The sequence below is a fragment of the Phalaenopsis equestris genome, unplaced genomic scaffold (assembly GCF_001263595.1).
Source record: "Phalaenopsis equestris unplaced genomic scaffold, ASM126359v1 Scaffold236175, whole genome shotgun sequence".
Classification (NCBI taxonomy): Eukaryota; Viridiplantae; Streptophyta; class Magnoliopsida; order Asparagales; family Orchidaceae; genus Phalaenopsis; species Phalaenopsis equestris.
In genome coordinates, this window is record NW_018254015.1 from 19,011 (window position 1) to 34,862 (window position 15,852).

Here is a 15,852-nt window from a genome sequence, read left to right on the forward strand (position 1 = left end):
GGGTAAATAATACACATTCACTTTTCAAATTTTCAAATTCACTTCAAATTCACTTCAAATAGAAGCCAATGCCCGCCGCCGCGCATGTTGTCCGCAACCCTTCTATATTCCCCGCCGCCGCCATCACCGAATATATTTTAGATTGATTTAATTTTTCCTTAAACCAATACAAAAAACATAAACTCATGTATTTACTTCACACCAAATCAAATAACTTCAAACTATTTCAAATATACCACTTTCAATCACAATCTATTCCTCTTTCGGCAAATCAAACAGCCCCAAAGTGAATAACAAAAAACAACACAAAATATCAACAATATAATATTTTTCCTTCATTTTTTTTTGAAGAATTTTAATACACTAAATACCTGCTCCTTTGGAGCACTCATCATCATCACAAAAAACTATCCATCTCTGTGGCTATCACAACCACATCAACAGAAATCAGTCTCCTACCATTAATTCTATTAGTCACTAACCTTAGTTCTCTGTCAGAGAGAGCAGCCTTCCTTCTTCAGTCCTCATGAAACCGACATCACCGGGCAAAATTCGCCGGCCAAACCTATTTCGAACGAAAAAAACTGCCGCGTCCAAGTCAAGATAATCGCCGTCAAAACATTGAAAATCGGCCACTCTCTTAGATTAAACAGAAATTTGTAAAAAAAAAAAAATCTATAAAATCATCTCCTGAATTTGTTGGAGTGGCAGAAGAACATGAAGTCTGGATGGTTTACTTGGAGAAGGTAGAGCCAATTGTCTGCAGTTTGGAGCAGCGAGGTCGCCAGCTGACAATCGTGGAGGGCATTGGGAGTCCATATGGAGCTTCGGAACTTGTATGAAGCAAGGCCAAAGATTGGTATGGATAGCCGGTCGCCGGCAAAGTTCTTGCCGTTTGTTTTCTTGATGATGCATGGACCCATAGGTTCTGGATACCAATTGCCAACACCTGACCGCATAACATGCAGGTAAATCGGGGTCGGCTTATATATCTAACACTTAAACATTCATGTTTGACATGTAAACCACTTGAATCTTTACCGTCATATAAGAGTAATCAATCTAAATATATATTACAATCAGCTCAAAAGAAATCCAATGAATTTAGAACTCATCGTAACCATCTTATCTATACAAGAAAAAGTGCAGTTTCACTTTTTAAAAGTCAAAATAGTGATATTTTTTACGTGATATAAAATATTTGGGTGGCATAAATGTAAACAGTAAAGTTTGTGTAAGATATGCAAATACCTAAAAAAAGGGAAGTATGTCTACAAATGTCCCATTTTTTTTTAAATGTTGCTCTAAGGCTATTATAATCGATTTGACACCATATTTGTGCATGGCATGACAAGTTATGGAAGAAAAGTAAGATTGCTGAATGGTACATGATGAAGCAAAGTGAAAAACAACATCAACTCTTCAGATACAAGGTTTCCTATCAGCGTGCTATATTTTGTTTTGGGGCATTTACATACATACCACCCACCCAATTCATATGCATTTACATATTTAACATCAGACTTTGTTTTTACATTTATAACTCTCAAATCTTTCAAATCACATAAAAAATATGACCATTTTAATTTTTAAAAAGTGAAATACATCTTTTCATGCATATGTAAGAAGGTGTGTGTGTGTGTGTGTGTGTGTGTGTGTATTATTAAAGATATGTGTGTGTGTGTGTTATGTAAATACATAGGACTAAAGTGGCATGTATGTAAATCTTGCCTTTTTTTTAAGAACTCAAAATCATAGCTAAAAAACAGAAGTTCTTATGTAAGAAGGTGTGTTTGTGTGTGCGCGCGCATTATTAAAGATATGTAAATACATAGGATTAAAGTGGTATGTATGTAAATCTTGCCTTTTTTTTAAGAACTCAAAATCATAGCTAAAAAACAGAAGAAAACAGAAGAAAAGAACAACATTTTACAAGGATTGCATGGAAAATATGATGCGTACTTTTTACTGAAGTCGAAAGCAAGTGAAAGGTCAGAAAACACGCATCCAAATCTTGCAATGTAGGCCCTGTAGGAATCCTATATATCGGATACCTGCAATAAAAACAAACAAGTTTATAAATTTTGCATAGTAAGAAATGCTCAGGGGCCCTTTGGGATCACTATTCATTTTTCTTTTGATTTTTAATTTTGATTTTGTTTTTTTTATGTTTTTACTTATATAAAATATTTTGACATGTTATTATATGTTCCGTTGTTTTTAAAAATACTTAAAATAATGTTTGGATGTTTTGAATGTTTTTAAAAAACAACTAGTTGATTTTTGAAAACAAAAATTAAAAAATAAATATTTAAAATAAAATTAAAAATAAAAACAAAAGTGATTCAAAACAAGCCCTCAATGTATCAGAGGAGCATAGCCTCACTGACAAAAAGGAGACAAAATATGTACCAGGCGACGGACATCCAACTTGAAGGAAGCAGATCGCAGCTTTTGTATGTCTTCAAATCAGGAAATTTAGTCGCAAGTGATGAAATCTGTAGTAAGAAATTGTAAAACATACTTGTTATGTAAAATTTTAGAATGGTTACAAATAGGGATCTAAACAAGATGAGTCAAACTCGAGCCTCACTCAAACTGAGCTTGACTTGTGAGATGTATAGTTGGCTTGAGTTCAAGCTCGGAACATGATCTTGAATCCGGCTCATGGCAATTATGCTTGGCTTGAGCTCGGCTCGAAAGCTTGATTTTGATAAAAGTATTTTAAAAATGGGGCATTGACATGTATAGTACACAATTTTTATTTATTTATATAACATACACCAAAACTTTCATAAATTTATATAGATAGCATAGCACTAAAATCTTTAATATCACATCAAAAATAACACTATAAGCACCATAATGTTATGTATGTAAATGTGAAAGATTAGGTTTGAGATATGTAAACACTTAAGCATTGCCTGCTACGTATATAAATTTTCCTTTTAAGAAATTTATGGATTAGAAAAAACTTCATTAACTACATGAAAATCAAGATTAATTAATAAATTAAATAATGTAATCGAGCGGACTTAATGAACTCTCGAGTTGAGTCAAACTAAGCTCAAGCTCGAGTTCAAAGCTTGATAAGCTTGTCTCACAAGCCGGCTCGTCTCACTTATACCCCTCTTCATAAGTATGATAGATTATGTCAGATGATTTACCTTATCAGCAAGAGGTTCCCGACCATGAGGTGGATCTCTCTCCAAATACTCGAATACTGGAAGGACTGAAGAACTGCTGTTTACACTTCCAACGGACTGTCCATCCCTCACAAGCCGCCTCGTCCCTTCGCTCTCGCTGCTACCTTCGCTACTTGTATCCAGGTAAGGTTCCCCATCACTTTCGTCACCAGCTCGCCTTAGGATAAGAAAGACAGTTGACACCACATGCGCCACTGACAGTTAAGTTTAGGGAAATTTACATATCAAGCAGACAATTCTTATGTATTTACATATCTCACACCTAAACTTTCATATTTGCACACATATCACTTTAGTGCTTTAAACCTATATATGAAAATGTGTATATTCCACTTTTAAAAATTGGTAATAGTGCTATTTTTATGTGATATTAAAGATTTAGTGTTATGTGTATAAATATGAATGTGTAGGTGTAAGATATGTAAATACATTAGAATTGAGTGCTATATGAATACATTAGAATACAGAATAAAATTCAATAAGAACATTTACATGTATACCATGATACGGCCCAATTATTATGTATGTGCATATCTAACACCTAAGCTCTACTTTTTACATTTATAACAACCAATTATTTCATATTCAATCAAAATAGAACAATTTTAAATTTTAAAAAGTGAAATACACCTGTTCATGCATAGATAAGGTGGAAAATTTGTCAAATTTGTTGAAGCTTAGGTGTTAGATATGTAAATACATAGGAAAATTTGTTGAAGCTTAGGTATTAGATATGTAAATACATAGGAATTAAGTGGTGCGTACCTAAATGCCCCAAACTCAATTTTGCAGTTGATAAGACACAAAAGGGTTCTATAACAGAACGGCGGGTATCAAATGTGTCGTCCAAGCCTGTTTAAGCAAAATAAATTAGGCTTTTAAAAGTCCATTTTAAACTGGAGTTAGCCCAAATTTGTGATTTTCATTGGATGGCCATCAATGAAGGTCCATTTCAGCTCATTTATAATACAATGTACTTCTGTAACGGTCATGAAACTATAACTTACTGAGAAAAGGGATTACGTCTAACAAAGAGGATCTTCTGGGTAGAATGCATCTTATTGACATAAAATGATACCACTTAATTCCTATGTACTTACATATCTAACATCTAAACTTCAATTTTTACATATACACCACTATACCTATGCATGAAAATGTGTATTTCACTTTTTAAAAGTTAAAATTGCGGTACTTTTTATGTGATATGAAAGATTGGGGTGGTATAAATGTAAAAAGCAAGTTTTCAAAGCTTAGGTGTTAAAAATATAATTACATAAGAATTGAGTGATATGTATATAAATGCCGCAAAAAACAAAAAGCTAAAAAAGATAATTATTGTTTAGATGACTTATAAGCATATGAACGAGTAAAAAATGGCTTCACAAGAAATTAAAGAGGAAGCATATTGGCACCAAATGCCTTCTAATGGCATTGGGAATGACACAACAACACTTCCACTGTTCACAAGGTGACTATTAGGTGAAGAAAATTCAAATTTATTCACCAAATTAAGTTTGGAGCATTTACATACATAACACTCAATTCCAATGTATTTACTTATCTAATACCTAAACTTTGATTTTTTACATTTATACCACCTAAATCATTCATAACACAAAAAAAACCACCATTTTAACCTTTAAAAAGTGAAATGCGACTTCTCACGCATAGGTAAGGTGGTATGCATGGAAAAATTGAAATTTGGGCATTAGATATGTACATAATACATAAGAATTGAGAAGTATGTATGTAAATATTCCATTAAGTTTTAAAGAAGAAGCTATCCAATCCAGGCATCATGTGCCCCCCTTATTTCAAAAAAAATTACAAAGATATTTTGGAAAAAAGGATCATTCCAAGTAGTATATTGACTTCTTGAAGCTTTATCCCCATGATAATGCTGAAAAGTTGAAAGCTTTCGATTCTCTTTGGGATCAAATAAACCATGGGGGGCTGCTGGCTTTACTACTAACTTCTTTAAGATTATAAGAGGAATGATTAAGGATTATTTGTTAAATATATTCAAAGATCTTCACAGTAAAGCAAGTCATGAAAATTTGTGTCTAACAATCATAATCTCATTTCTAAACATGATAAGTGTGAATTGCTTAAGGCGCATGTACATAAATACCACACAATTCTCTTATATTCAGATATCTAACACCTAAAATTTCATCTTTCATATTTACATACATATTTACATACATAACACTCAAATCTTCAATATTATATAAAAAATACCATTATTGATAACTTTTTAAAAATGAAAACATCTCCTTTTGCATATGCTTATGGCATAAAAGTGTTATAAATATAAATATCAAACGTTGGGTGTTGGATATGTAAAGACATAAGAATTGTGTGATATGTATGTAAATCAATTGCTTAAAGCTTTAGGATACGAAGAATGAGATAGTCAATCTGATCCATATGACCAGGTTCTCAAATAAAGCTGATGAGATAAGATACCATGATTCCATAATAGGTATAATGGAATCGTCCATAAGACACCTTATGAAGGAGATTAAGGCCATGGAAGTTGGATCCTTGGATTAAAATTTAGATTACAATAGGATAACTATTAGTTTGAAAATTTAAACTTTCTGGATAAGCTTCCGTTGTAATTTTAAATTTATAATTAAGACAAAATTGTTGAAAGTATGTTGTAGATTCAGGTTATCTAATTTGTATTTTGAATATATGATTCCCTGTTTATATGGAGTTTGCTTAATAAGGATTTAATTTTGTTTCTGCTGTAACTGCTATATGGAGTTTGCTTAATAAGGATTTAATTTTGTTTCTGCTGTAACTGCCCATTCAAGTGCTGGGCAAACAGGAAGGCAATACTCTATTTTATCATTTGAAGCTGCCAAATCCTACGATAGCCCAACTAAGTAAAGCTCAAAATCAGAAAGAGAAATCTATCGACAACAAGAAAAACTCAACTAAAAGGATAGTTTCCAGATCAAGTTGGTATAGAAGTATCATTCCTTGGTGCTTGGTACAATCAAGGTAAGACAACAAGATAAGCGAGAGCTATTTCTTATTGGGGCATTTAAATACATATCGCTCAATTTTTATATATTTACATATCTAACACCTAAATTTTACAATTTACATTTATAACACCCAAATCTTTCATATCACATATCACAAAAAAAATACCACCATTTTAACTTTTAAAAAGTGAAATACACCTTTTTATGCATAGTTAATGTGACATGTAATAATCAAAGTTTAGGTCTTAGATATGTAAATACATGGAACTAAGTAATATGTATGTAAATAGTCCTTTCTTATTTTATAGTCGTGCCATCCAGAGCCAAGAAAGAGATAATAGCAAGAAGAAAACGAAGGAAGTCAACTAATGAGCAAGCATATGACCAACAAATGATGTTAAGCCAAAAATAATGTACGTATGAGTTAGTATAAGGTGAGCACGATCATAATACACAGTATGAGATCCAAATGACCAGCACAGGAAAAAAATTGATAATTCATAAGAAAAAATTTCATTTTATACATAAACTTAAGAGGGCAGAGAACCTCCCCCTAGTTCCACTACTGAGAGTATGATAATTTTATTTTATACACCATATCTTCGGCAAAATATAACAGAAAAAAATCATCATTAGCCATAACCATTTGGGATTGGCCTTATGAATGTTTATTTCCCTGTCATTCATAGCATATTGCTCACAAATCACATAAAAAAATTATATACGTGATTTTCCTTAGTAATACTTAAACATCAACTTTATCTATGAATTTAATGGGTAAATTTCTATCCCGTGAGACTTAAATTTATTTTCAACTACCTTATCTTCAAGGGATGCTACACCAACTGTGCGTCTAATATAATCATTAGATGATTAATTCGTCTGATTTTGTCATGCATCCATGTTCATTCTCTTTTTCATCATGTTCATCTTACTTATCATCATCTTTTTAATCCCAACTCTTGTAACCATACATAATTATTGGCCTATTTAAAAATTTATTAAATTTACCTATAATTCCAGCTGATAGCCTCTTATTGTATAATGCACCTGAAGTACTTAACTACTATAACTATTTGTATTAACTGATAATTATTAACATCACAATCACTAAAATTGTATATATTATGTTTAATTTTTGTTTTATCAATCCTGAGCCATCCAACATATAAATAATTTCTCTATTGTTCAAAATTTTAATTTTTTTAACTGACATATCACAATTAGAATTTTCATTTGTAAAATGCATAACATAAAGACACCTCATTTTGACTATCCACAATAATAATCAACATCAAAGAAGATGAACTCAATCTTAATACTTGATGCGATTGCACTATAATTAAAACACTTTAGTCACTAAATGATCATAAATCTACTAGATAGCCTCTTATCACACAATGCACCTAAGGCACTTAACAAATATAAATATTTGTATTAAGTGATAACTATTAAGATCACAAGCACAAAAATTGCATATCTTATGTTTATCTTTATTCTACTAATCCTAAGTCATCCAACTTCTAAACAATTTCTTTATTGTTCAAACAGATATATCACAATTAGAATTGTCATTTGCAAAATGCACAACTTCAAGACACCTCATTTTGAATATCATCAGTACTAATTGGAATAAAAAGAGATGAACTCATTCTTAATGATTGATGTGATTACATTATAAATTAAACAACTAAGTCACTGAATGATCACTAATACTCATTAGCGCTTTGTCATGCATAATTTTAATTATTTCGACAGAATTTGAACATGGACTTTTATTCTTCAATAAACACAACATCAATTTTTTAAGTAAACAATCATATGCTTTCTCCAAACAATGAAAACCATTTTTACTCATTAGACTCCTCCGTTAGTGTCTAAACAAAAAAAAATGCATCCCCTATGAATCTTTGTATCATGAAACCAAATTACATCTTCAAAATCAATGTAATTTTTCAAAATTTATATCCAAATCAATGAAAAAGAATATAAAAAATTGACAATTTGAGCAAATTCTACCTTGCTACCAACAATATCAAGCAAAGAAGAGTTTAATCAGTTTGATGCCATGCCTCTTAGGGTGTCATTAGCACACTAGCAGTTTTCCCTACTAGTTTTTATTCTTTTTTTAAGAAAAGAAACTACGGCCCCGTGCTTGAATCTTCTACCTTTCATGAAAGAGGAGTGTATGAAACAGTTTGTGCATGCACCAGCAAGTTAAGCACACAAATCACTGAAAGTTGCAGAGAAAGGTTGATTTGAACACACATCCCAGTACATCATGCATGCTATATTGTCTCCCTGTCATGTTATAAAATGAATGGCGAATTTGAAATGTATTGAGGGCCGCTATCCTCCCTCTTTTTTGAACCTATTTTTTTCTGCATTAATTCCTCCATGGAATAAGAATCAGCAAAACAGGATTAGCACATGCTGGCAATCTCAACACAGTTAATCGTTCACAAGATTCCCAATCCAACACTATCTTTTGTTAAGGAACCCAAGAAACAGAACAAGAAATAGAGATGATGAAATATCAAACTGTTGGCGGAACACAAGGAAACAAAATAAGCAGAAATGGTCATTCAGGAAAAATATTATGCTAAGTGAAATGCCAGAAGCAATAGGCCGATATAATCATGTTGGATTAAAAGAACTACCCATCACTAACAGTACGAAATGCATAAATGTTGAAGAGGATTGAGGAGCGAACAAAGTGATAAATGCCCAAGAAAATAGAAACAACGAGATAGCTTCGTTGGAAGCTAAGCCATACCTCAATATCAATGACGGCTTCGATGGATTAACGAACAGTTGAATAGCCGAGAGGTACGGCACATAGTACTGCACAACCGAGTCGCTCTCGTTCAACACCAACGGCACTCCAGCGCCATAAGCGCTCCACTCCTTAAACGAATCCCACAGATCCCCAAGGGTGAAATACGGATGCTGAGGCTCCATAACGTTGCGACTCCTCCACCCCCTCATGGTCATCTGATCGTAGATCAAAACCTCAACTCGACAAATCATAAAAAAGATAGGATGACAAATTTAATTGCAATTCCAAATACCACTTCCAAACCTTGCGAAAGTACGAAGCAGGGACGATCGGAGTTGTCGACTGGAGAAAACGATCCAAATTTCCAGTTGGTGGTTCTGTGGAGGCAGCTGTAGAGTTGGAAGAAGACACCGAAGCCTTGGAGGACGAGACATCTGAATCTGAACAATTATTCATCACCGTTTCCTGCGGCGGTTGCGAAGGACGATGCTTCGGCCCAGCTGCCGGCGCCCCCCTGTGGTTGGCCCGGGCGCGGCCGGTGGTTCTGGAGTTCGCGTTGCTGCCTCTGCTGTTGCTCGAGCTGACGACGTATGGGAGGGGGATTGTAAAAACGGTCGACACCGTGAGCGCGGGCCGACGAACCAACCATTGCTGGAAGCAGAGGATGTGAGAGAGGAAGACGAGGGGAGTTAACGGTAATTCGCCGGGACTTTTCTGCCAGTTCTTAGATGGTTGAACTGAGGAGATTACGGCGACGATCGGCCCGTCGGAGTTTAGGGTTTCGACGTTGGTGACGAGAGTGTGCTGTCCTTATTTCGATCTGGAAGTACCGGTTGCGGGGCATTCCGTTTCTCCGCCTCCCGAGCCGGTTTCGTCTTTTCAGTTGAAGCTCCTGACATTTTTGTTTTGCATTTTAGTATATCCATCAACTTTCTATCGCAGAAAACCCCATCATGAATTACGGTGAATTGAAGAGGTGGGGCCTAATTGGATTTTTTAAAATACTTTTCCACGAGCATACACACACAAAAAAAACATCATATAAAATAATATCAGCACTTCAATCACAATACATTACTTATACGGTCCGGTCCCATCATATATTAAATTATTTAGTTTTTTTTTATTCAATGGTCACGTGACATATTGTGATTGGAGTCCTGATACAGTTTTATATCAGAACTTCTGATGTAATATTTTTTTTATACACACACATACACTCCCACACAAATCATATTATTGTATTTAATATCAAAAAATTACTAAATAGTTAATACATAATTAACAATATCATTCATGTAGAGTTGTTAAAAAGCTCACTTCGTCTGGTTAAGTAACTCAAGTTCGAATTATTTGTCAAGTAAATGAGCAGAACACGAAAAAAGCTTTTGTTCAATTGTCTTCAACTCAATTTAATACGAAATAAAGAAATTATATATGTACATCAATAATATGACTGCATAAATCTCGATGAAATCTATGTATCTCTCTAGTAAAGCAGTAGAAGCACTAATATTCATTTTTACACCAGTCAGTCGAATCTCAGACTGATTGAACGAAAATCTGATCGAACCAAGAAATATTGCGTGAACACATCAATAACTACTCAACCAACGTCTAGTATTAGAAATATCAATATCTGCCCAAAGGAGATTCCTTTTACACAAGCAGACTGATTGAACGAAAATCTGATCGAACCAAGACATATTGCGTGAACACATCAATAACTACTCAACCAAGGTCTAGTATTAGAAATATCAATATCTGCCCAAAGGAGATTCCTTTTACACAAGCTAATTGAATGAAGGAAGGCCGCCTACCAGATTACGGTAAAATACCCTTAGCATGAAGGAACATACCTTCTCAAGGACGATGAGCCTTCGCAACGAATTTCTTTGGAAAGGGATATTGTGAATTCTTCGGTCGGCCGATACTCTTGGTCGACCGAACAAATACTAGGTGATCAGACCAAACTGTTACAAATGTAAAACAATATCAAATACGGTTACAAATATGGAACGTCGCCAACAGTGATTACAAGGTCAAAGTGTGTCTACATTAGTTACAAATATATAAATGTGTAATGATTCATAAATGACCGTAACGTTCTTATTAATTAGGGGACAATCATATAATTTATCATACTTTTCCTATGACTTAAAAATATGAGGATTATTTTCACGAAAAAGAACTATTGAACAATTTCCTAGAAACTAAGTATTACTTCTGATGTATTCTTCTCTTACTCTCATTCCTCACGCTTTATTCCTTGGGCGTGATCCACATGGCATTTTAGGATTCAAAATCTTTAAAGGTGCGGTGCTCATAGAATCCTGCTTTCAACAGGAAGAAGAGTGCATAAAGACGAAGGACCAAAACAAGGAGAAGCCCCTAACGTGGAGTCATCCGAGAATTCGTGCAACAACAAATTCAAGAACTCTATGATGGGATAGCGGGTCAAATTACAAAATTATCCCACGTGGTGCTTGAAGGGAAAACACAACCTTTACCACAACCTAATCCACCAACATCCGATCCCTAAGGTCAGTAGCCAGCTCAGATTGTTGAACAAGTGGAATAGTCTCGATACCAAGAAAGTGTTGGGTCCATACCAAAAGCTAAATTACAACCATGGCAGATAAAAGTCTACCAGCGATTAGAGAATGTGCTCTCTGGGCATATCATTGAAGTTGAGCGTCTAGAGAAATTCAAGGTTCCCTCTTTCAAACCGTACAAAAGGTCAGAGCAACCCAACCAACCATATTTTTTCCTTTGAGTCGTCAATTTGCTTTCTCAAAATTTATGTCGTGTTGAAATGGCTGTTGTTCTCCACTACTTTGAGAGATTCCTCTTTTATTTGGTTCAATGGAATCTCTGATGGAACTATCAATTCCTTCAGAGATTCAAGAAACTATTTTTATTGCAGTCTACTAGCACCCAGAAACCCCCTAAGGATTCAAAATCCATGTGGTATGTAAAGTAAGTATCGACCGAGAGTTTGTGATCCTACTGTACATAGTTCCCGAAGGAAATCCTAGAGGTGTAGGGTTGTATGCAAGTCAAGCCAACTCGTGAGCCCTCTCAAGCTGTGGCTCGTGAACTGAGCTCGACGAGCTAACAAGCTAAGCATAATCTAGCCCCGACTCCACTCGTTATCTTGTGAGCTAATTTGTTTAAAAAAAATATTGAAATAAAATATAGTCTAAATGTATAAAATTTCAAGATTTTATCATTAAAATATTTAAAATGTTTAAGAAATAATACTTAGTATTGTACATAGGTGATTTCTTAATATTTATCTCTGAATTGTTCATTCTAATTGACATCTTGTTTTAAATCTAGCTTGAATTATCATCTTTTTCTCTCATTTATAATAACAAGCCAACTCGTGAGCTGTCTCAAAATCGTAGGCTTAATTTTGAGCTTAAGCTCACACTAGATAAAATAAATCAAGCTTAAGCTCAAGTTGAGAGTGGCTCGAGCTCGACTATATTCATTTACACCTTATAGAGGTGCATAAACTGCATCCAACTTTTACTAAAGCTACCTTAGTGCAGGGGCTAAAAAGTTAGCCATTCGAGTATTTCCTAAGTTTACAAAACTCGAGACATTGGTCAAACTTTTTGAAATGGCTAACGATCACATTGCAGCTGAAGAATACATGAACCCATCTTTCTCAAAAGGTCGAATGTCTGACCAACAATTGAGGGCTCGCTAGACAATGAGTGGAGAGGGAAGGAGGGACCTCAACCGAAGCATGAAAGAGGTCGGCCTTCCTACAGAGATAATGAAGCCTACAGAAATAAACAAAGATGTAGCCGATAAGAATGATCACATTACAGACGATCGACGAATGTAGAGGCTGAGGATCTCGATGTCAGAACTACTGGAAGCCATTCAAGACAAGGAATACTTCCAAAAGGCCACATTTCTATGAAAATCGAAGCTTCCTTATGGAATCCTAACAAATACCACAAGTACCACATAGACCATAGACATGACATGGAGGAGTTCAGGCACCTCCATAGCCTTGTTGAAGAGTTAATAGCCTATGTACTCAAAGGCATGGGAAAGCACTTGCAGAGGATGATTCAAACAGACCTACATGCACGAGTTGATGCTATCCATATAGCCGGGATGGTGCTAGCAATACAGGAAGGATATTTGACCCAATTGCCCAACTGAAAAAGGAGTCGTTCGGGGGAATATTGTGCAGTGACTTCCATTTCAAAAAAAGGCCCCATTTCCCGATCATTATAACTGATGCAGACCTTCCTCCAGCTGAAATTCCCTAAAAAGACACTATCATCATTACAACGTTAGTTAATAACTAGTAAGCAGGTAGTATTTTGGTTGACACATGTAGCTCGGGAAATATTTTGTTCAAGGATGTTTTTGACAAAATGAACTTGATAATCGACCATTTGACTACGCCCACTGGCCTACTATATGGGTTCTATGGTGAAAGAAAGGAGGCACTCAAATAATTTCATTATCTTTGACATGGGGAGAGGTAAACTATCAGCTCACCAATATGAGGGACTTCTTGGTGGTCAACGCTCCATCAATCTACAATGTAATCTTTGGTTGTTCGCTCCTCAATGATTTATGAGTTATGGTGTCAACGTATCAAATTGTGGTAAAAATTTCTTGTGATGAGCAGATTGTTACCATACGTGGAAATATAGAGTAGTCTCATATGTGTTATCTTTAGGCGGTGTGAAGCATAGAGGACAAAGCGCTAGATATACAACATCAATGTGAAGGAGGCCTTAAAATAAATGAGGTCACCATTGATATCTTTACAGATTACATATATATTGGTAAAGTTTTTCTAATCAATAAAACTTTTGATGCAGGTCACAAAGAAATATTGATCCAAACTCTTGAGGAGCACAAGGATGTTTTCACTTAGTCAGTCGTAGAAATGCCAGACATTTTCATCGATGCATCTTGTCGCCGCCTCAATTTTAGTTCATATGCCTAGCCTGTGAAGAAGAAGATTCAATCTTCAAGCTATGAATTTGACAGGAATGATTTTGAGGAAGTACATAAGCTCTTGGAAGCATGCTACATTGAGGAGGTGCATAACCCCTCCTGAGTATCCAATGCAGTCATGGTATAGAAGTTTAATGGAAAGTGAAAGATGTGCGTGAAATTCACAAATCTGAACGTTGCTTGCCCAAATGATAACTATTTATTACATAAGATAGACGGACCGGTGGGCTCTACTATCAAATACTCGGTTATGAGTTTTCTGGAATCATTCTTCAGCTACCACTAGATCAAGATGCACAAGGCTGTGTTGACCTCAAATTTGGTTGAGGTTTAGTCTTCCCTCTTTAGTAGCTTAGGGTCTAGCCAAAGGATTTTCCTGTTGAATATTCCTAAAAAACAAGAGAAGGAACCCTAACCTTTAGAAACTCTAAACTCTTCTATGCTCAACTTGAAGTTCCATATACTGGTCCTAATCTCTAGCACTTAGTAGGTGGAGCCACTATATAAGAAGCTCAAGGGAAGTCCCCATAGGACTGTTTGGCCTTAAGGTTGACCCTGACTGTTGGTCTGGAGCTAGTTCGTTCACTTGCACCCACTTTCACTCACAACCTTAAAACCCGATTTGTTGACTTTGATCCCTTGATCTTTTGGGAAACTCATGTAGATGGTCCCCTAGACCCTCTGAACCTAGGCTGGGGTTTAGCTAAGACCAGTACATAGAGGACCCAAATGGGGATTTCATTGGTTCATAGCTCATATAAGGTGGTTGACACCCCAATTCGACCAAAATATCAAACTTGGTCTTTTGCCCCCAAATTACCTAAACACCTCCAAACCCAAATTGACCAAATTTCTCAATTTCATTCAAAATACTCAAAATTATTGAAAATCATCTCAAACTATTTGAAACTACCAAATTTCCCAAAACATCCCAAAAAATTCTAAAATTACCAAATACCCTCAAATTTGCAAAAATTACAAAAATACCCTTGGTAGCCCAAACTTTCCTAAAACCTGCAAAATCATTTCAAATGTCCCCAAAACCAATTTTGACCCTTTAATTGAACCTAATTTAGCCAATTTGACCATTTTGACCAAAACCCCCAAATTACCTTTAAAGGCCCAATTTCCCCAAATTCATCCCAAATGCCCATCAATTTGGCTCCAATCCTCCTTAATTTCAATTATAAACTCAAATTCATCACTCATATGATCAATACTAACCAAATATAAGCCTAATTGACCCATGCTTTGAGCTCAATTTTGATCCAAATTAAACCCCCAATTTTGACCATATGACTTAATCTCACCTAAATGAACCATATGATCCACTTAATCACCCGAATTTGAATCCCAAATTCTTCCTAAAAATCATACACATCAAATTGGATCTTCAATTGGCCTTGTTTAAGTCTCAATTTGACTCAATTTCAATCCACATTCAAGATCCCCAAATTTGCCCCAAATTGGCTATGTCTCCAAATTCCACCAAATTGAATGCCTTAACCCCAAAACTAACACCCAATTTATGTTGAAAACTCTTTATGCAATTCCTTTAGACCATTTTGAACCATTAATTTGGACCTAACCCAACCTTAGCCTAACCTAAACCCAAGTATAATCCAACTCCCCCAAATTGACTAAATGACCAAAACTCATCAAATTGAACCTCCAAATCAATTCAAAATCACTTGAAATCTTTTCCAAAATCTCTTATGAAAATCATCTACAAAATTTTAACCAATAAATTGAGCTCAATGTCATGGCTAGCCTAACCCAAACCCAACATTTAACCATGTTGACCCAAATTGAACCCCTTCACTAAAATTGACTTAGCCATGCTAAAGTCACCAAATTGATGTTACCA

The 15,852-nt window shown here is 35.1% G+C and overlaps 1 protein-coding gene across 1 annotated transcript; it reads right to left on the bottom strand.

The window, feature by feature from the left end:
* Positions 1–248: 248 nt before the first annotated feature.
* LOC110039275 lies at positions 249–9,492 on the bottom strand. Its single transcript, XM_020744283.1, has 6 exons — positions 9,291–9,492; positions 8,985–9,202; positions 3,168–3,363; positions 2,413–2,498; positions 1,963–2,054; positions 249–949 (listed from the first exon to the last, which is right to left on the bottom strand). Exons 1-6 carry the CDS (start codon positions 9,441–9,443, stop codon positions 684–686), a joined length of 1,011 nt encoding a protein of 336 aa, XP_020599942.1. The 5' UTR covers positions 9,444–9,492; the 3' UTR covers positions 249–683.
* Positions 9,493–15,852: the final 6,360 nt, after the last annotated feature.

What these genes read in the sequence shown, in the direction of transcription:
- LOC110039275 (XM_020744283.1), bottom strand. Translation starts at nt 9,443, where the DNA reads ATGAATAATTGTTCAGATTCAGATGTCTCGTCCTCCAAGGCTTCGGTG. An exon ending in AAGCCGTCATTGATATTGAG is followed by an intron (nt 3,364 to 8,984) that starts GTATGGCTTAGC and finishes TCTTATCCTAAG; the next exon opens with GCGAGCTGGTGACGAAAGTG. An exon ending in AGTTGGATGTCCGTCGCCTG is followed by an intron (nt 2,055 to 2,412) that starts GTACATATTTTG and finishes TTTTTATTGCAG; the next exon opens with GTATCCGATATATAGGATTC.